Below are 27,767 nucleotides of genomic sequence, written 5' to 3' on the forward strand. Positions count from 1 at the left end.
ACATGTATTTTCAGAACCTACTTCTGCTTCTTCGATGTTGGACCATCTGGAATTTCTCGTCTTGGAGGGAGACTTGATACCTGTTTTTGGATGAAGATTCAATCACTCCAAGACAAGGAATTAGTTCTATAGTTTTTATTTCACTTTCTCCAGATGTCCTGCAGAAGGTGGAAGTGAAATCGGCCTGTGTGGGTTCTTCATCTACACACGTCAGCGTTCGTCCCCCCCCCCCAATGAAGAGGAGGAGACAACGGGAAGCCGTCCGTTGTCTTCTGAGACCAAATCAAATCTCAATGATTCAGCTAACCTGATCACATGACTCACACGCAATCAAATCAGCTGATCTTTTACTTCCGGCCAACGTGTCTACACTATAACTCACTTCTCCCCCCCCTCTCTCTCTCTCCCTCTCTCTATTCCTTTACAGGATGCGTAATTAACTTCCTAGCACGATAGAGAGAGCTCACCTCCCTCGCAGCGGCCCTGGCAATGCTCTATCTATTCCAACTCATGTTCCCTGTGAACATTAAGCCGAGGAGTTTGAAAGAAGTACTTTCAGGTAATGTATCTTTAGCCACAGCTATTGGTGGTTGAGAAGGTTTCTTGTCATTATTGAAGGAGACAAGTTACCAAAACAAAACAACAAATAATAACAAAAACTTTAAAGACTAAGCAACATTTATATGTTTAGTCCACTCGGATTTAAAAAAAAAATGTATTGTCTCGCCATTTATTAAGACCCAAAAGCCACTCGAGGATAACTGTTAAATGAATGTAAATGACAAGAAAACACCCTGGTGATTGGTAATGATGCTGATGATTGGTCAGAATTTGATTATTTAAGAGAGCGGCTCAACAAGAATTTGTTTACATCGGACTTGATCATATTGCAGTTAGCTGGGAAGGATGCCCCACAGACAGTCAGTTCCAGGAAAAAAAAAACTTGGAGTTTTTTGTTATAAATGGTTAACAGGGAGTATATATTAGAGCTTAATCGAGTACCTGCCATGAAAATAATGACAGAGCAGAGAAAGACGAGCGATTTCTTTGCTATTAGAAAAAATCTGCAAGAAAGGAAAGATGATATCCTCCACTAGATTTTGAAGTCTATTTTATACTCTATCAAAATGATGTGACATCAGTGCATGTTAGGACGTATTTCACTATTGTATCCAGAGACGATTACATAAGGAGCGAGGTAGCTTCTGGAGCAGTAGAATGATCAAACCATTTTTCCAGCGATCTTAGCAACGGATAAATTATCATGTCGGTCGGGCATGCCAAATATCGAAATAGTTCGTTGAACGACTGAGTTCTTTTTCGCATAATTTTTTTTTTACATAGGAATGGAAAACTGTTATAATGGAACAACCTACCACCCTTTTAACACTAACAATGATTTACCTGACGTGGGAGATGCCGGCGGAAATAAATATAGAAAAATGAAAAGAGTTTGACCGAGGCTGCCGAGAGAGTAGGCCAGTGAACATGACAGCGTGACGTCATTTCCTGATCAACATGTAGGTATAGAAAGTTTCCGGTGTTAAACCACGTGGCCATAAAAATATTTTTCGTTGCCTTAGATTGCGCATGTTTTTTATTCTCCTAAAGAGAAAAAACAATTCTCCATTTGGATAATTATATATTTGCAATCATTATAATAATTGCTAGGGAATTTTAATCTAATAAAATATAACAGTAAGTGGGTTGTTTTTGAATTTTTATATCTATCGAAGGAAGTCGAATATTTCTTTTATTTATTTTTTAAACTGCAAAACACAATTTTTATATGAGAATATTTTTATATGAGAATATTTTCCAGTCCATTCTTTTAATAATAAATAAAACTTTTCATTGAGTATTTTCAAATATTTTAAAGTTAGAAGCATTTTTCACGACAGTTTTTTTTTAATTTCACTTTTTTATTTTTTAAACTAAAATTGATTTCAATAATTTAGCACCGGGAGTAATTTATTTCTTTGAAATATATTTAAAGCTTAAAAGTTTTTGTTTGTTTGTTTTATAACATTTTATCTGTAAATAATTTACATAACTGAAATGGGAAATAAAATAGAAAATTTTCTATTCTCTCGAACACATTCACTTTATTCTTTAAATTCTTTATTCTCTTGAACACTTTATTCATACGAACACAAATTTATCTAAAAAATTAACTAATCAGGTTTAATTAAAGTTTTAATATGAACTAAAAATAAAGAGTACATTAAATTTTAGTTAATATATTTTCTTGTGTTTATTTTATAAATAAATATTGTTTGGTATTTGTGCCGTGTACTTACCGTGCTGAAATAATAACGTTATTTATAGAGTGATTCTTAATAGGCAGAGGCTTTCTAACTATTCTCCACTTTCACCTCACGAAGGTACCATAAAATTTAACTTGAAAATCTTATCTAAAATATAGTACGGTGCGTACACTGCACAAGCACCATTCTTCTTCTTCTTCTTCTTCTTCTTCTTCTTCTTCTTCTTCTTATTATTATTATTATTATTATTATTATTGTTATTATTACAAAAACAATAATAATAATGGTACTTCATGGAGAACATGGACCCTGCGTAAACGGATTTTAATTTAATGGTTGCTCTCTAAAAAGCGCATACGCAAAACGTTTTCATTGGTTTATTTCTTCACGAAAACGTTTTTGAAGGTACTATTTGAGGCAAAAAAGGCCAAAAGAATTATTTGAATATGTATGCAAAAATAAATGTAACAAAAAATAAAAATATTTACTGTGGAAAATATAATAATAAAAATAAATTAAAATGAAATGAAAATAAAATAAAAACAAGTACGAAATAAAACTATGAATCAAATTGAATTAAAGAAATAAAAAAATCGAAAAATAAAATAAATGTTTAGGATATTTTCTATTTTCTTAACCAATGTTTACATTATAGTATAATTGTCGTGTAGTAGTTATGTGAACTTCATTTTCATATTTATGTATTCTGCACTGGTATGAAAATAAAAAAAACTATAGCAGAGTATATGATTCCTAACCATGTAACTGATGAAAATATGCTACACATTTTGATGAAAAACATGGGGAAAAAATGGACACAGAAGAACAGAAAACCAAAACTTTAAATATAATTTCTGTATTTAAAGTAATGATTATTTAAATAGTTCAACATATAATCTTGTGGAAGAAAATCCAGTTCCCCAGTAAGGGGCACTCTGGATAGGAGCAAAAATAAAAACTGTCTCAGTCATGAAGGATTTCTCCTCCACCGGCCGAGGACAGAAAAGGTGAATTGTAGCATCAGAACAGATCTTGTCCCGAAAGCCAAGAATTGTTTGCGTTTTATGTTTCTTTAATTGTTTGTCCCCTAAATTCATAATTCAGTTTTATCAGTATTAGATTGTATATTGCTTTAAAATTACGTAATTTTACATAGATAATATTTATATTTTATATTGAATAAAGTTCAGTTTTATTATTAACCGAATTGGGTTCCTTTCTTTTCTTTTTTAACATGTTTTAATGCTCTTTTGCCGTCATATAGTAACAGTTCAACAAATCTTACTTACATTGCCTGCATTTTTCAGTTAACAGGCTTTCTATATCTCGTTGGCCGTGGTTTGACACACAAAGACCCTTTTGCTTGTTGTAGGCGGATTCATCTTCCATACTTACCTACATACATATGTATTTGACATTATATTGTCATTGTACTGTAACCACGTAATTGAATTACATATTTTATTTCACATTTTAATTTTAACATTTATTTTTAAAGCTGAGCCAAACTCGTAAATATTTATTTATTTTCTTTAGTGCAAATTGTCGTCAGCGAGGATTTGTGCACGAAGAGAGAGAGAGAGAGAGAGAGAGAGAGAGAGAGAGAGAGAGAGAGAGAGAGAGAGAGAGAGAGAGGGGGGGCTTTTTTTGTTTATCGTTTGCGTGAAAACACAAACGAAGAGAAGAAAAGAGAGAGACTCTATAATGAAGGAAAGAAAAGGCGGACGGCCGTTTAAAAGAGAAAGAGATGAAACGTTTGTCAGTACGTGTGCGTCAAACCAAAATAAAAGAGAGAGAAAGATACATGATGCAGCACGCGCGTGAAAGAAAAGTTATGGGCCACGAAGAAAAAGAAGAAAAGAAAAGGGTTAGAACTGCTAGAGAATGCCTCGAGACGACGAAAGGAGCAAAACGGAATAATAAAGATAGATAGATAGATAGATAGATAGATAGATAGATAGATAAATAGATAGATAGATAGATAGAATTATCATTAGAATTATTTTTTAATGCCTACAGACATTAGTGTTTCATCTTTTCGGGAATTATCAGTGCAGGGTGTCACGATTACCGCTGTCGGCAAATTTGAACCATTGAAGCCATTTCTGACACCATTAGCAAGGAACAAACCCACACGCCAAACGTCAACCGCGAGAAATACAGTTGAAATTTAAACATTTATTTTTAAATGTCAAGACAGTGATAGTGATCTAATGATTATGACATCATGATATGCGCGTGCAATATATATATATATATATATATATATATATATATATATATATATATATATATATATATATATATAAGAACAAGTAGTTAATAAAACATGTTAAAAACCACTTTGAAAAAGAGTTAAAACATATTTAATTTTAAAAAGGAAACACTAAGTAAATGGATAGTCCTTAATCCGCGGAGTTTCGAAGAAATACTTTCTTTCTCATCAGAGGGTAGGATTTAGCAAAATACGGGATCGGATTTTGCTTGCAAAAGTATTTAGTGAAACTACAAGTAAGATATAGATCTTACTTGATAACAAAAAGTGAAGCTAAGGGAATAGGGTGAACAAAAAAGTAATTTCACGGGAATATATTACGTTCACGTTATATATATAAATTTAAAGGGGATTAGAACAGCAGTCTAAAGAGCAGAGTGTATTTTAATGTGATAGTAAAATGACTAATGTAATTAAAATGCAAGAAAAAAAATTGTGCTCGTGGTAATGCAGATATATAATAAGCTCAATAGGCATATATATCTTAGAACTATTTTAACATTTATAAAGATGATTGATAATTTATAATTAAAATTAAAAATTAAAAATCGGTTTCACAAGGAAGAACAAACAAAATCAATAAATTGTACGATCGTTTCGGAAACGATGTTTTTATTGTGATATACAGTGAGTCATGGACAATAATTTTAACATATAGCTATGTGAAACAAAGTCTCCTCACCAGTGAAAATATTGGGTGTTTTTTTTTTTAAAGACACCAAAAATAAACCTAGCATTTTTTTTTTTATTTAAGGCAGATGTATCTGGAAAATATTTAAATGTAAAGGAAAATAGCTATTTTACGATGTTGATAAACAAAGTAAAATAAATTGAGAATAAAAATTAGAATAAAATTATAAAATTAAATTGAGTTTAATATAAGGTAAAATAAAATGTTTTTAAGAAAATTTTACAAATATATATATATATAGATGCATATACATATATACATACATACACACATATATATATATATATATATATATATATATATATATATATATATTTACTTTATAATGATTCGCTTTTTAAAAATCGTAATTATCATCGTCAGAGCATTCATTTAGATGTTAAATGTAGCTTAATGTCTATTTCAATAAAAACATAGTTTCCGAAACGATCGTACAATTTATTGATTTTGTTGTGTTCCTTCTTATGAAACCGATTTTTAATTTTTAATTTTAATTATAAATTATCAATCATCTTACTATATATATATATATATATATATATATATATATATATATATATATATATATATAAACACACACACACATATATATATATTAATTTTCGATTTATCATTTCCTTTTCAAAAATAATCTCGACTCGATCCTGTGAGTGTTTTCGCTGTAGAATAAAGTTAATAACCTGTGCAAGAAATAACATTTTTTTTTTTTACATGGAGGTCACCACTTATCAAGGCCCGGAAGCCACTCGGATATAAGGGTTATTGCGTTTACAGTAATCAATGGGATAGTATCGTAGTAATCGTTAGTATTGGAGATTTAATAAAGTGTCTTACTTATTTGTCAGGAATTTGTTTATGTTGGACTTGAAGACATCGAAATTGTAGTCGGGTGGGAAAAGACAAACAGAAGAGAGTTCCACAGGCGTGCACTTATAAGAAAGAAGTTATCCTCGTGAAACGCTAGGATTTAGGCACAGATAAATAGTGGGGAATATTAATGACAGTGGTTTCAGCCAGACGGGTGTTTTTCGTGAAAGATTGGCGAGGGGGGACCAGAGAGTGGAGCTCAGACAAGCACTTGCCATGGAAATAACGACAAAACAAAAGCCAGGCTCGACACGTCTCTTCTGAGGGAGAGAGATTGCAGGGAAGAGAAAAGGGCATCCCCCACTAAGCCAGGAAGTCTATTTTGTACCCTGTCAAGGCAGGATAGGCTGTTTTTAGCAGCTCCTGCCTAGATGTGGCGGCAGTATTCCATCTTTGGACGTACTTGGCTTTTATATAGATAGAGCATCAGCAGTGAGATATCTTCTTGATAGGAGCTTGGTTTTAGATGCATTAAAAGTAACCAGCCACCTATTCCCTCACTGTACCACGCGCTCAAGATCAGAGGAGAGAGAATCAGAGAGAACTTTATCATTTACGGCCTTTGATGTGTTGCCATAGATGGTCGTGTCATCAACATAGATGTCAACGAATGATTTAAGTATGTGTTTTGGAAGATCATTGATGTAGATCAGGAAGAGAGTTGGGCCCAGGATGGACCGCTGAGGGAATCTAGCATTAATACAGCATTAATTTCATCCATTTTATGAAATCGTTTTTTTTTTTAAGTTTTCGTGTCAAAGAGAAAAAACAAATGCCACGAGGAAGGAAATGAATAGCATCACCGTGTCGTATGAATCCGAAGATCCTATTGTTAGCATTAGTTTCTCTGATATTTTTCTAGTTAGAATTTTTTCTAGAAAGTCATCGGGAATCATTGGAGGGATGATATGAAGGTTGCCAACATCCTAAGTAAAAGTGATTTTTTTGTGGAACGAACTGCATTCGAACTTAGGACTTTAAAGTTATCAGTTCGCGTGGTTAAGCACTAGACAACTGTCACCTCTTATCCAAATAAAAAGGCAACGGCCCATTCAGTCTTGACAGACTATGGATACCCAGCGTGTCTGTGCGTGAAATTTTTGTGGCCAGAGGTGCGCAATCGCCAGCCACACCTCTCCTAAGTCGACATTGTTAAATACCAGTGACAAGTGGTGCATGTATATATATATATATATATATATATATATATATATATATATATATATATATATACATATATATATACAGAGGAAGTCTCGCAATAAAGACGAAACGTTCATGAATACATAACTTGGTTTGTTCCTTTTTTATATATATATCTCATATATATATATTTAGCCAGTAGAGTTTAGTTTCCTAGAAGTACATCCAATGAAACAACATGTGTCTACCAAAGAGTGCTCAATGAGTGAACAGAGCAGGTATATTATATTTATTTATACAAACATTGATGGCTACATATGTGCATGCATGTTTCTGTAATCACCCGTGTTGGGGGATTGCGTCTTCAGGCCAAGAATTATCGTCGAGAACTGATATTCAAAAGTTAGAATGTAACATGGGTGGGGGTTATGAGCGGGGAGAGGACAAGTGAGATCTTTGAAGATAATAAACATCTTTTTTATTTCCCTTTTTTAATTTTTTTTATATTCCCTTTTTAAGTTTATCTATCCCATCTTTTGGTTTTTACGGCATAAGGTACTTGAGAGTTTAGTATTTTTGTCTCGCGGTCAGTAAATAAAAAACATTTCTTATGGCTATTGAGTACTGACCGGTGTCTTTCAAACCGCACACACACACACGCGCGCACACACACACACACACACACACACACACACACACACTAGAAGCAAACACGCTTATACCTATACTCAGGAGTGGATATACACTGTTCACTGTATTTTACTCACACACGCACTGAAAACAGACAATAACTGAAACACACGCACTGAAAACAAACAATAACATACAAGAATAAAATTAAAATTAAGATAAATTAAATAAATAAATAAAATAAAATAAAAATAAAATAAAAAATAAATAAACAAATAAAATATAAAGATAAACATAAAACCCCAGAAGTTATCAACCTCATCATGCATATATATATATATATATATATATATATATATATATATATATATATATATATATATATATATATATATATATATATATATATGCACGTATAAACACCCACACTTGGATACACCCGTGTATATATACACACATATACACATATACACATACATAGATACATAATGCTCACATACAGTTATGACTTATTTATATTTATACTCACATACGCATTTATATCAATGCACGGACCCTCAAACACATCCATCCATGCACACACCTGGATATCATATATTATGACTGATATTATATCAAAACTAATAATATTAATCCCACTAACAATCCTAATAATAATAATTTCTATAATATTGATAATATTAATAACACCAACAATATCAATAATAATAACAATAATAAGAATGTCGATTGGGAACTTTAAAAACCTATGGACCCTAACCGGATACACGTCTCAATAAAATATATATATATATATATATATATATATATATATATATATATATATATATATATACATGCATATATATACATATATATACACATATATATATACATATACATATATATATACATATATATACACATGATGATTGCAACGTCTTGTCAGACGAGTGCCACTCCCTCAGACATTTAAAATCCAGGAGCCCAAATGCCTGAGGGAGTATCTATACAAAGATGATGTTACAGAGTCTTAGCTTTGTACGACAGCTAAGTCTCTCTCTCGGTGCAAAATGTTGAGATCCAGCAACAAGCAAGAGCAAGATAGCCAGCAACAAATTAAATTGCAGACCAGCTTAATGCGGGTAATGGTCTTCCGCTTTATGTTTTTTTTTAATCAGAGATTTGCTTCTCCTAAAAATTTTGCCTTCACCACGGCTTACGGGAGCCCTCTCCACCCCAATACACATATAGACACACACAAATATCGGCATTTTTTTAGTGGTGGTGGGGGCGACTAAAACGACCAACAATAAACCATCACTTCTAAAAGAGAGAAAGTAATGCCTGGGAGGGCTGATTTCATACGACCGAAGTGGGTCAACATTCATCCTGATAATGAAAGGTCAGAGAGCCATTCATTTCAATTTGGGCCTGATGTGCCCTAATTGAAATTGTGCAGGAATAAAATTGCGTCGGGAGTGAGATACTTTCTGGAGTGGTAGAATGATCCAACAATTTTTCCAGCGGCTTTTGGCAATGGATCTGATGTAAGTCTTCCATCTATAATATAAATCTTACCTTTCTGTTTAAATGTATGTATGTATGTATGTATGTATGTATGTATGTATGCCTGAAACATTCGACAGAGGCGATGGATTTTCACGAGATCGGTATGGTTTTGAAGCTCGACTCTTCGGACAACAAATATCGAAAAATTGGCTAAAAAACATTAATTCCTTCACCCTTTGCTGGACACTTTTCTACAAGGAGTATTCGCTTTTTTTCGCCGATATTTTCGAAAGTTATCCCCTCTTTTCGATTGACTAGCCTTAATTTAAACCTTCGTCACTTCCTGTTTGGCAATGGACGCAACGCCAAAAACGTCACTTTTTATTTTTCATGTTCTTTTCCTCTTTTGCGGTACGGGTTCGAGCCTGTCTGCCTACTACCGCTTTTTAAAATTATTTTTGCTCAACACACACCTCCAAACACCCAGGCAACAACGGGCACCCAGGGTAATCTCAAATATGGAATGAAGGCCAATCCCAGAAGTTTGTGAAAACAAGATGTTTCCTCAAGACGAGAGATGTATTTCATGTCTCCCTAAATTTTACATTGTTGTTTGCTGTGACGGCGAAATCTATTTCACACAATATCTTGATAAGCTTCTGAGACCAACCTTCACTCCTGATCTGAAAAGAAACACATAAAATCAAATATGTTGTCAAGAACACTGCAAAATGTGTGAATTATTCTACCGCTCCAGTAGATATCTCACTGCCGATGCATTCCTCTATCTCTATTAGAGCCAAGTACATCCTAAGATGGAGTACTGTTGCCACATCTGGAAAACTGTTCGGCGCACCCTATCCTGCCTTGATAGAGTTCAAAACGAGTTTCAAAACCAAGTAGGTGATGCAATTTTCTCTTCCCTTCAGCCTCTTTCCTACAGAAGAGACGTTGCGAGCCTGTATCTTCTGTCATAATTTTCATGACAAGTGAAGCTCCAATATATGACCCCGCCCATTTGCTGAACTTTCACATAAAATAATCATCTAGCTACAACGACCATTAACAGTTTTCCCTACTCACTATCTGTGCCTAAAGCTAAACGCAGATTCTACGGAGACAGACAGATTTCTAGAACCGCCCGCCTGTGAAACACTGTTCAATTGGCCTGCTTCCCGGCCGACTACAGTATGATAGCCTTCAAGTCTAATTTAAACAAATTATTGTTGAACCGTCCCCTTAAATAATCAGGTTGTGTCCAACTTACACTATCAACGATTATTACACTACCACCTTATATTCATTAACCTTTATCCCCGAGTGGCCTTCGGGCCTTGATAAGTGGTGGCTTTTTTTTTATAAAAAATAGCTAAATACGTCCTAAGATGGAGTTCTGTTGCCACATCTAAGAATGAGTTGCTATGTGCATTTTCCTGCCTTGTGACAGAGTTCAAAACCGTCTTCAGAATCTAGTGGGCGAGAACCTTTTTGCCCTCTTGCTTACTCTTTCTCACAGAAGGAGAATTTTAAGTCTACCATTGTTTTCATGGCAAGTGCTCGACTGAGCTTCAATCTATGGTCGCTCCCCCCTGCACAACCTTCACAACAAACACTCGTCTAGTTACAACAACTGTCAACAATTTCCCTCACTCTCTAGCTGTGCCTATAACTAAACGAAAATTCCACGAGCAAAGTTTCTTTCTGTATTCGCTGTGTACACCCATACGGCATGATCACGTTTGACACACCAGTTTCCATCAGATCACCGAAGTTAAGCAACGATGAGCCTTGCCAGTATCAGATGGGTGACCATTTAGGACTTCCAGGTGCTGTATGTACTTTCCGCTTACTTTGGCATTGTTTCCAGTCGTTCTGGACTTTTCCTTGACACTGGACTCAAACAATGCCGATTCAGGAGAGATGTCGTTGGTGATTGCGCTACCTTTGTCACACAATTACATGCGCAGCTGCCCCTACAGAGGGTATCCTTTGTTTTTCGAGACTGAACGAAGGCATCGTATCGTACACCAATTTATCCGTAATAAGATAGTAAAGTAATTAGTTAAGAGAATCTGTATGTGGGACACAATGCTGTGGGGTTGCTTCCCCGTCGACTATAATACGGACATTTTTAAGTCTAGTGTAAATAAGTTCTTGTTGAGCCGTTCTCTTAAATACTTAAACTCACACAAGTTCCACCATTACTGATCATCATGGTGTTGTCTCATCATCTACCCACTCAATTAATCGTTAGTCTTGAGTAGCCTTTGAGACTTGAAAAACGGTGACTCCCTTGTAAAAACAATACATGGAACATGCTGTCATGGAAAATAATCTTAGTTATTAGACGAATATGAAAAAATCGGCAGGGAACATGAGGATAGCTTAATATGGAGAATCCAGCTTCCCAATGGAGCACTCTGAATGAGTGCAAAATTTGCCGTTATCAAAACCATCGACAGTCCTTAGGCAACCAGCGATAAACAGGTCCTTCCACTTGAAGGAGGAGGTAATACTACAATAGTTTGGATTATTAGAAGATAAGTTAAATGAAAAAGGGAAGGCTCGAATTTTTATTTATTTATTTATTGAATTTCTCATCAAGTAAATCGATAATTAAAAAAAAAAAATTAAGATATAAAAATGATCGATTATCAGTTTATCCTTTAAATGTGTTATTAATCTTCCATATCCTTGTAGAAAGCTTTCTTGAATTCACATAAACTGATATTTCCATCATTGTTTGTATCGGCATCTTTGAACATCGCCTCAAGTTCTTCCTCTGTTACTTTGCAATTCTTTTTTGCTAGTACTTCCCTCAGTTCGCATTTTTTTATCTTTCCATCATGGCTTGAGTCACATTCGGCGAAAACGCCTTCTAGTTCGTTATCGCCAATATCTCTGGAAAAAAAAAAAAAAAAAAAGATGAAACGAAAATGAAAAAAAAAATACAAGATTGTCGTCATGGGAAAGATTCTAGAAAATGAAACGTAAAAAAAAAAAAAAAATGAAACGAAACTTACAAAAAAAAATATGTAAGCCTAAAAAAATGTAAAGAAAATTTAAAAAAATACAAAATTGTCTTCATTTAAAAAAAATGAAACGGAAAAATATGAAATGAAAATGAAAAAAAAAAAAAAAACTCCCAAAAAATGAAACAAAAAAAATGAATGAAAATTAAAAAAAAATGTGACTTCTCAAAAAGTGAAAACAAAAAACAAAAAAAAAAAAAAAATGAAACCAAAATTTTAAAAATGCAAAATTGTCTTCACGTGAAAGATTCCATAAATTTACTTACAAATTGAATATTTAATATGATGATGGATAATTCGCGTTATTTAGATTATTTGAACTGTTATTCTTATCGTAAATGTTACTAGTGGGGAGGGGGCGGTTTTGCTCGGTCGAAAATACGCTTAAATATATTTTGATTTGTCCAGATTTCGTATATATTATTATAGAGTCGTGATTTAAAAAAAAAAATTGGGTGCAATCAGCTAGAATCGAAACAGAAAGCAAAACCATAGCATTCAAAGCTGGTGACGTTACCACTGTATGAATGTACAAAATGTATAACGATGTTTTCAATTTTGACACATTTTTGACCCCTTAAAAACTATTTTAACTGGCTAAAGGCATATAAAAACACGGTCCGCAATAAATAAATAAATAAATAAATAAATAATAATAATAATAATAATAAATAAATAAATAAACATAATAAAAAATCCAATCATTTGAGGCCCCTAGCGCCGCTCTGCGACTTTTAGTTTCGGTGGAGATAGAGTTTGAAAATATGGAGACAGACAGAGGGACAGACACACAGAAATATAGCCGTTTATATATTAGACGCTTTTATATATATAGATAATGTTTCGGTCGATGTAACCTCCGACCCTTTTTAGGTGTATCTTGTCGAACTCAAGAATCTTTCTAACAAACTCTGGAATCTGCATGGAATTTTTGAACGGAATCCACGGCGGTAGCATGTTTTCGTTCCTTCAGCCACGACTGTGTAGAAATCCCAAGCAATTCACAATTATATCAATGACCTCCCTAAACACATACTTAAATCATTCGTCGACATCTATGCTGATGACACGACCATCTACGGCAACACATCAAAGGCTGTAAATGACAAAGTTCTCTCTGATTCTCTCTCCTCTGATCTCGAGCGCGTGGTTCAGTGGGGGAAGATGTGGCTGGTTACCTTTAATGCATCCAAAGCCAAACTCCTATCCTTACATCATCAACGCTCTGATCCCCATCTGGCATCAATTGTGATGGATGGCTCTCGTCTGGGTGAGGCCCCGTGTTTTGACAAGCTTCTGGGTTTGACCTTTACTCCTGATCTGAAATGGAACACGTACATCAAGTCTGTTGCCAAGGTCGCTGGAAAGATGGTGGGATCCTTCTACCGCTCCAGAAGATATCTCACTACGGATGCAATTCTCTATCTATATAAAAGCCAAGTACGTCCAAGGATGGAATACTGTTGCCATATCTGGGCAGGAGCTGCTAAAAACAGCCTATCCTGCCTTGACAGAGTACAAAATAGACTTCGTGGCTTAGTGGGGGATGCCCTTTTCTCTACCCTGCAACCTCTCTCCCACAGAAGAGACGTTGCGAGCCTGTCCTTGTTTTATCGTTATTTCCATGGCAGATGCTCGTCTGAACTCCAATCTCTGGTCCCCCCTCGCCAATCTTTCACGAAAAACACCCGTCTAGCTGAATCCACTGTGAAAAATTTCCCCCACTCTATATCTGTGCCTAAATCAAAACGCAGATTCCATGAACAAGGCTTCTTTCTTAGAACTGCACGCCTGTGGAACTCTGTTCCGTCTGCCTGCTTCCCTCCGGACTACAACTTGGTTGTCTTCAAGTCCAATGTTAACAAATTCCTAATGAACCGCCCCCTTAAGTAAACATTTCAGCAAATCTCCTCACTAACGTAATGTACTTGCAATAACCCTTATCCCTGTGTGGCTTCCGGGCCTTGATAAGTGGTGATCACTGTGTAAAAAAAAAAAAATCTTTGAGTATCGCCCTCACTGAGGATTGAACTTACGACTGAAATTTACCAGATATTTTATCCATTACGTCACGCGTCCTTGTGTACCAGATCCTGGCTGATATGTGAAGAGGAATTGCCCTAGAAGAGAAGCCTCCGTCGACAGATTCGCTAAATCCTATGAGATATAACTGTTAGCACATTTGTTGTAGATCTAGCAGAACGGAAACCATATTGCATATCACTAAGGCGATAATTTTTGCTGAAGTGGTTGATTACTTCTCTATTTAACACAGATTCCAGCAACTTACTAATGACACACAGGATACTTATTTGTCTGTACTGAGAGGGAGATGACCGATCACCTGAATTCTTAAATACGGAGCATACTGATAAGGTTTTCCAGGATGTTGGGAAACAATTCTCTTTAAGACAACGCTTAAACAGCTTTGTAAGTAGTGGAGCTAGTTCTGCTAGATAAAGTTCAAAATAGTAGTCCCTACGTTTCAAGTGGAAATATGCCTTGTTCGTGGTGGAAAAGGCTACTAATAAATAAATAAATAAATAAATAAATTATTAATTAATGGATAAAATGTTAATATTAGACCTTTTAACGTGTACACCCGGGACCTTCAATCCTTTTCTAAACAGACGATTCAAATCTTCTAAAACGGGTCAGCTAAACGGATCAACTATACACGGTGACCCCCCTCCCCCCAAAAAAAACAAAAAAAGCAAAATGGAGGCCATCTAGAACATATGCTGTAGAACGGAGAAAAGAAGGCCAAAAACCCTAGTGTTTTGATGTGATGTTTTGAATATAATAAACTAGTTATGACCAAAGTTTAATTTCATTCAGACAAAACACTAAGAAACGGGGCCTAATTAGAGTTTGGGCCCGTTTTTTTGGGTCACCATGTATTTGTCCTATAGATGTTTCGGATTATAATGCTGAAGATACCACATTCGAAGTCGCCAATATGGAAGGACGTTTGTTTTATTTTGTTTATGCATATGAACGTCTTGAATTATCTTTAAAGTATATTATAAATTGGATTCGAAACAGACACAGTTAGGATATACGGGTACGGCGGGGGGGGGCGTTTCAAAAGTAATATCTCCTAATGGATCAGAGAGGATTTGCAACTTGCATTGTTGTGATGACTGAACTTATGCATTCATGACCTGAAAGTTTCATCTCTCATTTTTGTTATATTCGACAAAATAGTTTGTGTAGAAGCAATATAGGTTTTTTTTTTGTTTTTTTTTTTTATTATAGAGTCAAGCGAAAAGATAACGATGAACACGCGTGTGCACCGTACAAATTTCTCGCTGACGCTGAAAAAAAAAAAAAAAATCACATTCGGATTTAAAACGCGCCACTACTGCTGATTTTAAACAGTGATTGAAAAGACTATCACTCGCATATACATACATACATACATATGTTTTTTTTTTTTAAATTTTCTTGCCAGTTTGTTCAAGGTGGGGATGGGGCATCCTACCGGATGCCAAACATTCACCCGCTAACTGATATTCCAACCGAGAGATTGTTTTTTATAATTCTTACTGTCCCTTTAAGTGCAATTGTTTGAATCTCTTTTGCACTTGGTTCACCGATTATATTTACCAGATAATTTTTGAAAATCTTTTTCATGAGCCCAATTGCTCACATAGAGAAAGGCAGTGCAACTTGCTTATTTGGAATATCAATTAAAACAAAAAGCAAGCTCCTCTGTCACACCATATATATATATATATATATATATATATATATATATATATATATATATATATATATATATAATTATTGCAATGATGGAAATCTTCCTAAGATTCCAGTTTCTTTTCATGTAGTACATAAGACCTTGGTATTTCGTTACCTTTTCCCTCTCAGCTCTGTTTAAGCCAGCGTCATTGCCAACACTGTCCCATATCACTATGTCAGATTTTATAGCTCCGTTTTCTAGACACGTATCTCTGGCGATTGCGTAGTCATAGTGGATAGTGTATGACTTATTTCCAACTGTTCTTGCTGTTAAACATGTTCCCAGGACTTTCTGCTGCATTCGATGTGCACTCAAGTAATGACAAGAGCTACCGGGCCCATAATAAGAATTTCAAAAAGTACATAGTGAATATACCTGATGAACCAAGTGCAAACGAGATCCAAACATTTGCGTTTAAAGTGATGGTTACAACTCTAAAAAAGATCTCTCGGTTCATGTCTCTAAAATAGTGACTAAATGCCGGGCATGATCACGTTGACACACCGGTTTTCTTTAGATCACCGAAGTTAAGCAACGTCGATCCTAGTACTTTGGAAATACCAGGCGCTGCATGTAGATATGCGTCAATACCTCCACGAAAGAACTGCAAAAATCTAACGTCGTCATCTCTGACGGGGATATACAAGACATTAGTGATCGCTTGTGAAATTTGATATTCCTATGAAACTTCCTCCTTTGGAGAAAGTCGGTTCAACCCGCCTAGGGTGAATGCCGCTTTGTACGAAAAGAGATAATAGTGAAATTTCGTGTAAAAAATATGCTAATTATTATTCATATTAGCGGGGGTACCCGGCGTTTCCCGGTTGTTTGGAGGTGTGTGTGTGTAAGCAAAGTAGTAACCATGTATAAAAAAAGAAAGAGAAAAAAAACGATGTTAAACTTCTTAAAAAAATCGGAAAAACCAAAACAAAAAGAAAACAGCAAACAAACGTAAAACTTCTTTAAAAAAGAAATCGAATAAACAAAAAGCAAAAAATCGGAAAAGCAATAACCAAAAAAACACAGCGAAAAGCGAAAATAAAAATACCTTTTCGATTCGGTTAATGCCAGTTTTTTTAAGCAACTACGAAGTAACGCTTCGATTCGGTTAATTCTAGTTTTTTTTAAGCAACTACTAAATAAAGAAAACTCAAACCGGTGTTCCTTCCTAACTGTTCCTTGTGAACGCTCACGCAACAGTGTTAAGTGGTCACGGGGGAAGGAGGAATTTATTAGAGAGAAAAGATTTTACCACTTCCATTGATTTTAACCGATTTTGACTGTGAACTCTCAACAGAAAAAATATAGGGATCTACGATTATCGAGGAAGTGGAGAGATAATAGGCCTATAACACCTATCAGATATTGTGCTGCAGTTTGTGCATATTACACTTGCATGAAATGGCTTGATTTTTAATTCTATTAAGGTCAAAATCAAAGAGGAAAATGAGTTCATTTTATATATAGAAGAAGAAGAAAGAAGAAGAAGAAAAGAAGAAAGAAGAAGAAGAAGAAGAAGACAGAAAAAGAAAAGAAGAAAAAGAAGAAGAAAGAAGAAGAGAGAAAGAAGAGATGAATGAGTAAGTAAGTAACGAATGTTGTGTTGTGGGGCTTCATATTGGAGAGACAACATATGACGAGGACACAGAACAGAGATGGTCATGGCATTTGTATACATTTACATCACAACGACGACTGTGACGATTCTTAAGGACTTCATATTATTCAGATGAGGGATATGATGCAACACTGTTCTTGTTAACACAGAGGAGGGGAGATACTTCACTTATTGATAAAGAAGACACATTATTTGGAAGGGGGGACTGTTATACAAGAGTTCGTTTACAGATTAATATACAAAATACATTTACGTTTCAGTTGAAATGACAACTCGAAGACAAACAGTTACAAAATATTAGATGATTTCTTTATTCCTCAGCCGGCCGATTGATGATGTCAGGAATTCAAACTTGTATAGCTCTCTTCGACCCTTCGCCTCTAAGGGCACCAGCTTCACTTTCTGACACTCTCTCTCTCTGACTGTGAGTGTGACTGATTATCTGATTCTAACTTCGAACCCCAGCCCAATATATTGAGGATCTACTTTGTTTATAACGTCAGAAGTGTGCTATTAACCAACGTGACTAAATTTCACATGGATTTTACATATGTCTGTCCAAACACACTTTTGGCAAACAAAGAATTCCTAATTTTAATTGTGCAACATCTAACCTATTTTTAATCATTATCTATAAACTAGCATTGTCCATTTTTTTAACTGACATATTTAATATCCAGTTATTTCTAAAAGAATGGACAGTCGCTCTTTTGTCTTTTCTGACATAAATAATATTCAGTTATTTCTAAAAGAATTAACAATCGATTTCATTCCTAGGATTTCAACTATCTGTTATCTTTTAACACTTGCCTACAGGGTTTGAGTCTAGCCTTTTCCTAATATCATTTTTACTTATCTAGTCTGTCTTCTTACTTACATGAGAAGGGGGCAGCCCTTCTTATGTAACACGATGAATATATTTATGCATTCTTCTTATTGACAAAAAAAGAAAAAAGAAAAAAGTAGCAAACATAAAAAATTATGTTTTTTTTTCGGGCAATGTAATCTCTGACAGTCTCTGTTAATACTCTATAACTTGCGCATATCTGCTTGTTTCGATGTGTCATGGCTTACAAACGTAAACTGAGCCCATACATTAATTTACTATTAAATTCATACATACCAGTGCTGTTGCCGTCGATCCCTTCTGTGCATACACGAAAAATAAATGCACGTGCATTAAATGTAAACATGTGTCTAATCCCACAAGTCTAGACTATTTCATATTCTTACGGGACTTATGAAAATGACTGTATTTTTTAAAATGAGAATGTAATTTATACAGGGTACATCCCCCTTTCCCCAAAAATAAAATAAAACGCACATTTTTTTTATTATAAAGTTGTTAATTTAGTTTTATTTTTCACTATATGATTTTAAAAAGCAGGATTTTTTTTTGACTTGGGCACAAGTACTTAGCATCTACTTTAAATGAACACGTTACTATCTTACGATGGTGAACAAAGTCGGTCTGGCTCTCTATACAATCCGGAGATCCTTTCTAAGCTTAACAGCATACGTTTTCTGTCCCCCTTATGGATAACACTACTACAGCATATTCTTGAGTATACCATCCAAGCAAGTAATCTCTTTCTTTTAAAAAGATATATAAACGGTTGGCAACCAGGATGATGACGGGATTCTATACGCTTACCTTCAAAGAACAGATTCAGAGACTAAATTTGTCTTTCCTTACGTAGCAAAGAATGCAATGAGACCTGATTCTGGCATACAGTCACATCAACGGGAATTTAAATCAACTTTTAGTAGATCTTTTCATCTGAATACCTAGCTGTGGTCTCCATCTAAACAGAGGAAAGGTGCGTTACTATCGATATCACACTTCCCCCAAAGTGTTAGAAAGTAGGAGAAAAAAGAAAAAGGAGGTATAACAAAAGAAAAGGAAGTAGATTTATCGGGTAGCAAAAAAAAATAAAAAATAGGGTTTATCAGTAGATAATGAGTCTAAATTTTTCTTTAACGCATACAAAAGAGAACCAAGCTTGGGTTCTAATATAACCAAAAAGGCCGCAAGGACATGACGGTTACAAGAAAATTCAAGCGGTTATAAGACGTATTTGGCCATACGGTTATGGAAAAAAAGTTCCTTGATCGGACTCCAAGTTTTTAGATTAAAAAAACCCCGAAAGACGAAGACTACACAGGCAATGTTGAAAGTTCGCTCAAGAGGCTGATGTGTCGTAATGTCAGCGAGGACGTAGAGTGAAAGAAAAACAAAGCAAAAGAAACAGAAGTCACACTTGTTATTAGAGCGATGAAGGCAAAATAATTACATAGGCCGTTATTTGATCTCCAGACATTTATATTTTAACCAGTCATAATTTAGGTCGGTGAAGTAATCAGCAATAGAAAAAAAAATAATAGACAATAAAAGGAAAGGGAACAGAACGGAGGTTTCATTTAACAAACTTGGCATTTAATTTCCCTTTCCGAATTTTTTTCTCATTTTTTTCACACTTAATTTTCCTTCTTTTTACTTGCGATGAATTTTTTTATAGACGCACTCAGCCTTTTTAAATGTTCTTTTTCTTCAAGGTCAGGATATATCTTTGCTATTTCTAGCTGATACGCCGGTTCTCGTTCCGAGTTACTGAATTGCTATTTCACGGAACTCCGGATATTTCACGCGGAACCGGTTTGCTTACGCCAAAGTGAGTTCGGCTCCGAATTTTCAAACTGAATTCCATCGAATTCACTAACTGCCGAAACACTGGGCACCGCCATTTATACCAAGTATATAGTCGGTTAGGAGTATGATCTCCTTTCCATCGATCAATCAACCCACGCAACATTGATTTCCGCCGAAGGATGATTGGTCAAAAGACCACTGGCCTGAATCAAGCTTTGCAAGGACAAATATGATTCCACATCTGAGCTCATTCGCCAAGATCAACGGATCAACTCCTTTGAGTTGAGAATTTCTTTTGTCATCAATTGAAATCTCAAACGAACAAACATTCCCTCTTTTGCTCGAAAATATCTTTAACCAAGACAATTACTTATTTGTTAGTTTAGCCTGGTTAGTTCGTCCATTCTATCACGCAACCAACTATACACATTTACATTCACCTGATATCTACTAAAGTAATCAGGGTCGTAGGTATTATATCAATTAGCGTACGGTTTACTTGGACAAAGCGTTGAATCTCTAGGATCTAGCTACATTGGTAAGGCACCGAGTTTTGTCTCAGCGACAGCGTTACACTAATTGAAGTATAGTAATAACTGTAACAAAAGCATCGAACAATAAGTGTATATTTATATTTGGTTTGCAAGCACTTTAGGATTGATAATGGGTTTTATGACGCTATGAAGTGGTTTGCAGAGGCTAGTGTTTTGCGACGTTTTTACGACATTATACGATTGATGACGATTGGAAGCGTTTTTGCAATTGTCGGCGATAGTCAGTCCAGTGTAACACCTGATGACAGAGTTTGAATCCCGAGGAAGGCAGATCATGGTTTGGATCAGATCAAGAGACTTGAATAGACCGAGATGAGCGGATGGCAATTGACGAACGCAGCTTCGAACATAGAACGTACATGTGGACATCAGCATTTAGAGGATCGATGGTGTCACACACTTAGTGCAACGAATATTTACAGAAAGTGTCGGGGTATTTACAAAAAGTCTTGGGGTCTGTGTTTCTTTGAAGTTGGATTCTATATATATATATATATATATATATATATATATATATATATATATATATATATTAAACATGAAACTTTACTTCTCCATGATCTGATGGTTTTTCTGGAAACTGTATTTTACCCTGGACATTTATAATTCTGTTTTCTTATGGATTACCAAAGGATTTTCAATGGACTTATTTCGGATTTATCCTGTTCTGAATTTCACCGTCTTTCTCATTGGATTTCTACCATATACTTTTTCTCCCTTTTTCCTGTTTCTTGCTTTCTTAATCTCATTGGATCCCTATAAACTGTCACTAAATGTTAAATAACTTTTTTGATGCAATTATGATTAATTTCATATTGTTCGTTTCTTTCATTGAATTAACCTGCAAAATTTATTGTATATTTTGAAAACTTCTTCCCTCTGATGAGAAGAATTGCATTCTTCGAAACCTCAAGTTTTTCCTTGTTTATTTGTACTCCTTATCGGATAATTAAAATTTTGTATACCTTCCTTACAGGTTTATGTTTTTTTTAACAAATTGTCAATAACAAGATTCTCTCTCTCTCACACACACACACACACACACACACACACACACACACACACACACACACACACACACACACACACTTATGAACTGGTGCGTACCCTCTCGACAACCGCCAATATGTAAAAGATGACGACACGGCCAGAACAAAAACGAGATTAAAGAAAAATCTACGGCACACAACATTAAGGTCGGCGAATTATTAATTCTTTCTTCTGTTTAAATTCTTATCTTTTTTTTTTTTTTTTTTTTTTGGAGGGTCTACGGGGATATTAAAATATATATGGCTAGATATACCGGCAATCGTATTTTTTTAGAAGGATTATTTTCTTCTACATTTTCCCCCTTACTTTTTTTTAGAAAAGGTTTCTATAAAAATTATTTTTCTGTCTTGTTTTTGTTTAAATAAAATTTAGGATTATAACCTCCCACGCCCATTTTTAAAATGAAATTCTCCTATTATCAAAAATAAAATTGAAAAATATCTGATATCGCAGAAATTAAATTTATCTCAATTTCAAAATAAATTGTTTCAAACTCGAATGAATCATAATCTTCTTCTATATTATAAATCTCACCTGTCTGTCTGTCTGTCTGCCTGTCTGTATGTATGTATGCATGCATGCACGTATGTATGTATGTATGTATGTATGTATGTATGTATGTATGTATGTCTAAAACTTTTGACAGAGGCGACGGATTTTCACGAGATCGGTATAGTTTTGAAGCTCGACCCTTCGGACGACAAAAATCCAAAAATTGGCTAAAAATATTAATTCCTTCACCTTCAACTGGGCACTTTTCTTCGGAGGTCGCTTTTTTTCGCCGATATTTTCGAAAGTCATCCTCTCTTTTCGATTGACTTTCCTTAATTTAAACCTTTGCCACTTTTTTTGGCGATGGCCGCAACGATAAAGACGTCTCGTTTTTTTTTTCACGTTCTTTTCCTCCTACGCGGTACGAGTTCGAAGCTAGTAATAAATGACTGTCGTCGCAATCCACTTTAAATCGATACTCGTTTAATTTATTTATTCAAAGAATGAGGATGGAAATTGCTTGTATTGATCCAGAACCTGAAAAATGTTGTGTGGTATAGTACGACAGTTTATGTCGAACTGCTGGAAAAAGCCAATGCGATTAGCCCATCAACAAACAACTGTCAGCAGACGATGTTTTCGTTAATAGGGGAAAAATCATTTATCTGATATTCTTGAAAATATTGTTTTCAATCTTTATCAACATTTGATCGTTTCAACATTCCGTTTTCCAAATCTTTTCAACATTCGATAGTTGTTTCTATGGAAAATTTGTTTCGTCCTCACAAAAGAAACAAAACATTTTTTATTGAAACGTTTCTTGCGAAAAAGTTCTGGGATATTTTCGAAAAAAAAAAAACTTTTGATTTTCGTTCATATTTGTTTCCATGTTTTCGTCTTAAGAAAAACCAACTTATTTCTTTGAAATATTTGTTTAGAAATTTTTTTTTAGTATACTTTTCTTGAAAAAAGTAAATATATTTCTTTTATATAATAAAACTTATGGTAACTCTCATCTTGTGTTAAAATTTTCTTTTAAACGTTTTGAATTTACCTTCTGACAGTATCTACATCGACTATTTCTCGGCATTTTTTTCAGTTACTTACCGTAAGCTGCCGAAAAATACCGACGCCGCATTGTGTTAGGTTATGGATCTGTAATAAGTTTCAAATAAACGGAAAATAAAAAATAAAAACAAAACAATAATCATAAAATACAGACTAAGTCAAAGAATACGAAAATATCTACGGAGCCAGTAACTTTTCTCTTTTCTTTTCCAAATAACAACCAACATGCCTGAAGACGGTCAAAGGCTAATCAGACTGAAACGTTGCACAAATAACACTCAAGATGAGAACAATAGTCCGATCAAAACAACTAATATAAAGTAAGTTTTATTTCTTTTTACGTTAAGAAGAAAAACTCACTAAGTAATGATTAGGGCTATGACAACGGCATATTCTTTTCATTGTTTTGACTCTCGAGTGTGTATCCGTGTATATTTTATATGCTTTTACAGAGAGTGATGTGGTTCTCGGTTAACGGTGCCTAACTGTGTCAGATGTATACTCTGAATCACAATAATGAAAAGAATATTTTGTTGCCATAGCCCTAGTAATCACCCATGAAATTTCCATGGGGTTATCCTAATACGAAAATAAAAGAAAAAATAAAAGAAATTACTTGATGGACGTTTTGTCCAAAGCACCCAACCATTCATCTATGGTGATGTAATCATCGGATTCTTTGTTGACGCAGTCGAACACATTCTGAAAGATATAAAAACAATAGATTCTAAAAAAAGATGATATTTCTAGTAAAAGTAAAGTTAAAGCGTTCGAAAGGAAATAACAAGGCAGGAAGTTTCGAGCAGGACGGGGCAAATAACTTTTCTTAACTCTTACCTGTTGACCAGGGCAGATGCATCGAACATAGTAATCTGGCATAGACTTTCAACATTAATCAATAAATCTTAAAGAGATAAATAGTTAAATAGAAATTCAGTAAACGATTTCGAAGGATTTTGGAGGTGTAAGTTATTGATACCAAAACGAAGAGTCCCTTTTCGTGTAAAGACGAAAAGTAATGTCAAGGAATTCTTAAAAGATTCAGTATATTTTATGGAGTGATTACGGTTTACTGATTATTTGGTGACAGAGCGTTGTTCCATATGATAAATCAGCTTTTGTCACCCATGTTATGAGGCTCATTCAATGAATAAATTAAAAAAAAAAAACTGTATTTTACATAAATGTATAATTTCTGTAGATGATAACTTAGGTAATAAATACCTAACAAGTAAGAGTAGATTTAATTTATTTTCAATGTTTTTGTTCCTGGTAATAATATTTAACAATTCTTACTTGTAATCGTAAACTCAACTTAATATATACTTGAAATATCATATAGCAATGAATTTCATTTACTATTTCTTAATTCTTAGAAAATTAAAGTCAACTGCAGCACATTTTTTAATCACGAAACTTGAACAGCATCCTCTAATTTGAACGAAGCTGATGTTCAAATTATAGGAGTTATACTATATATATATATATATATATATATATATATATATATATATATATATATATATATATGTGTGTGTGTGTGTGTGTGTGTGTGTGTGTGTGTGTACCGCGAAGGAGGAAAACAACGAAGTGTCGTAGGTTTAAATTAAGGCTAGACAATCGAAAAGACGGGATGACTTTCGAAAATATCGGTGAAAAAAGCGACCCCTCCCTGTAGGAATGTGCCCAGTTAAGGGTGAAGAAATTAATGTTTTTAGCCAATTTTTCGGTATTTGTCGTCTGAAGGGTCGAGCGTCAAAACGATACTGATCTTGTGAAAATCCGTCGCCTCTAGAAAGTTTTAGGCAGACATGCAAACGTACATACATACATTTATATATTGATAGCTCAAATTTTCGACCCAAACCGATTAAAAAGCTTGCCCTATCTCTGAATACCCTTTATGTAAAATTTCAAATGTTTAGACCAGAAATTGGCTGAATAATTTGGTAGAGACCGCAGAGGTAATTTTAAAAAAAAACTTTGACCCCTATAATGACCCCTTAACATTTATTGTTTTGACCTCAAATCAAGTTATTAAGTTAGATCCATGTCGAAGAAACCTATATCTAAAATTTCAATTGTTTAGACCCAAAATTGTCAGAAGAGTTTGGTAGAGTTCTCAAAGGTCAGATCGTTGAACTTTGACCCCTTAACAGCCAAATCGCTGGCCGAAAACGGATTAAAAAGATTTTCCCGAATCTCAATACCCTGTATATCAAATTTCGAGTCTGTAGACTGAAAATTGACAGAGTTATTGTGTAGGGAAATGTACACAGACAGACAGACACTTTCACTTATATATATATATATGTAAAAGAGATTTAGAAGGCTGTCACAATGCGAGGAAAGAATTATAGTCGCTGTTGGTAAGAGGAGACGAGAACAAGTGGCGATTTACAAATCAATAAGTACATATATATATATATATATATATATATATATATATTATTTTTATATATATATATTTATTCAGTTGTATAGTAAAATGCCTTACTTGTATTCATGCGACGTATTCCATTATTAATTTCGGAAAAATTTTCCCTTTTCAAATGGTGTGCGTAAACGGTCGATTCAATATATATATATATGTGTGTGTGTACTTATTGATTTGTAAATCGCCACTTGTTCTCGTCTCCTCTTACCAACAGCGACTATAATTCTTTCCTCGCATTGTGACAGCCTTCTAAATCTCTTTTACATACCTATCCCACACAATGCTTCAAGCAAACTACATATCAATTATATATATATATATATATATATATATATATATATATATAATTTAAAGGAGATTAGAATAATAGTCTAAAGAGCTAAGTGTATTTTAATGTAATAGTGAAATTACTAGTTTAATTAAAATACAGGAAATGCTCGTTGTAATTTAGATATATAATAAGCTCGATAGTTAAATGTCCTAGAGCTAATTCAATATTAAGTAATGTGATTTATAATTTAAAAGTTTTAAAATTTTTAAAATTTAAAAATCAAAATTTAATTAAATTAAAAATCAGTTTCATAAGAAGGAACAACAACAAAGTCAATTATCTGTACGATCGTTTCGGAAATCCGTGCTTTTTATTTGTGGTATACATGAAGTCACGTAGAATAATTATACATAGTTTTTTTGGTAAGCACGGTCTCCTCATCAGCAAATTTAGGAGGATTTCTATTGAATTGAAAAGACACCAAAAATTTATGTTTATTTTTGGTGTCTTTTCAATTCAATAGAAATCCTCCTAAATTTGCTGATGAGGAGACCGTGCTTACCAAAAAAACTATGTATAATTATTCTACGTGACTTCATGTATACCACAAATAAAAAGCACGGATTTCCGAAACGATCGTACAGATAATTGACTTTGTTGTTGTTCCTTCTTATGAAACTGATTTTTAATTTAATTAAATTTTGATTTTTAAATTTTAAAAATTTTAAAACTTTTAAATTATAAATCACATTACTTAATATATATATATATATATATATATATATATATATAATATATGAACATAATTTAAGACTGTAAATTATAACTTACAAGAATTTATTGTTCGACAAGATACTCGAAAAAATATTAAGATATTTGTGTTAAGCTATATATTTGGTTGGGATCACCATTAATATTTTCAGAAATTGATTCACAAAAAAAAAAAAAAACCCAATGAAAAACATGTACTTTTATTACAAAGTTATTATTACTGGTCGGAGTGTGTGTACCTAATGAACTAAGGGGCGTTCCAAAAGTAATGGTACCTATTTTTTTGATTGCGCCAGAATGGATCGGGGGGGGGGGGTCGCAAATTACATTGTTATGATGACTAGTCTTATGCATGTATGACCTGAAAATTTCATCTCCCCGTTGCATATATTGACGATCTGAAACTCTAAAAAGACATTTCCTGTCATGGACGCGCGTCAGAAGCAGAGATGCGTCATTGAATTCCAAGCAAAATGCATTGGGGATGGTGATGATGTGCAGAAAATGAACTCTCTAGCGAAAAAAGTCGCTCATTTTAATGTTTCCACTCACATCTTCCTAGCTCTTCAACTTTTTGAAAAAAAACCCTCTTATATATATATATATATATATATATCGCCATCTCATTCAATCTTGCAATAGAAGGTGAGCTGCAGTTATAGAAAATAAAGGCTTGTTCACTAGATATTAAATGTATGTCCACAAATTTTGG

General features: G+C 34.1%; 1 protein-coding gene across 1 annotated transcript in view; it reads right to left on the reverse strand.

The window, feature by feature from the left end:
- Positions 1-11,929: 11,929 nt before the first annotated feature.
- LOC145291213 (uncharacterized) overlaps positions 11,930-27,767 on the reverse strand; it is a 30,084-nt gene continuing 14,246 nt past the window's right edge. Inside the window, exons 2-3 of the mRNA XM_080136798.1 lie at positions 24,193-24,278; positions 11,930-12,265 (exon numbers count right to left, since the gene is read on the reverse strand). Of these exons, the coding sequence (XP_079992924.1) occupies positions 12,043-12,265; positions 24,193-24,278 (309 nt within the window). The 3' untranslated portion in view covers positions 11,930-12,042. The remainder of the gene's footprint in view (positions 12,266-24,192; positions 24,279-27,767) is intronic.

The sequence above is a fragment of the Euprymna scolopes genome, chromosome 12 (assembly GCF_053919585.1).
Source record: "Euprymna scolopes isolate OS-2025 chromosome 12, ASM5391958v1, whole genome shotgun sequence".
Lineage (NCBI taxonomy): Eukaryota > Metazoa > Mollusca > Cephalopoda > Sepiida > Sepiolidae > Euprymna > Euprymna scolopes.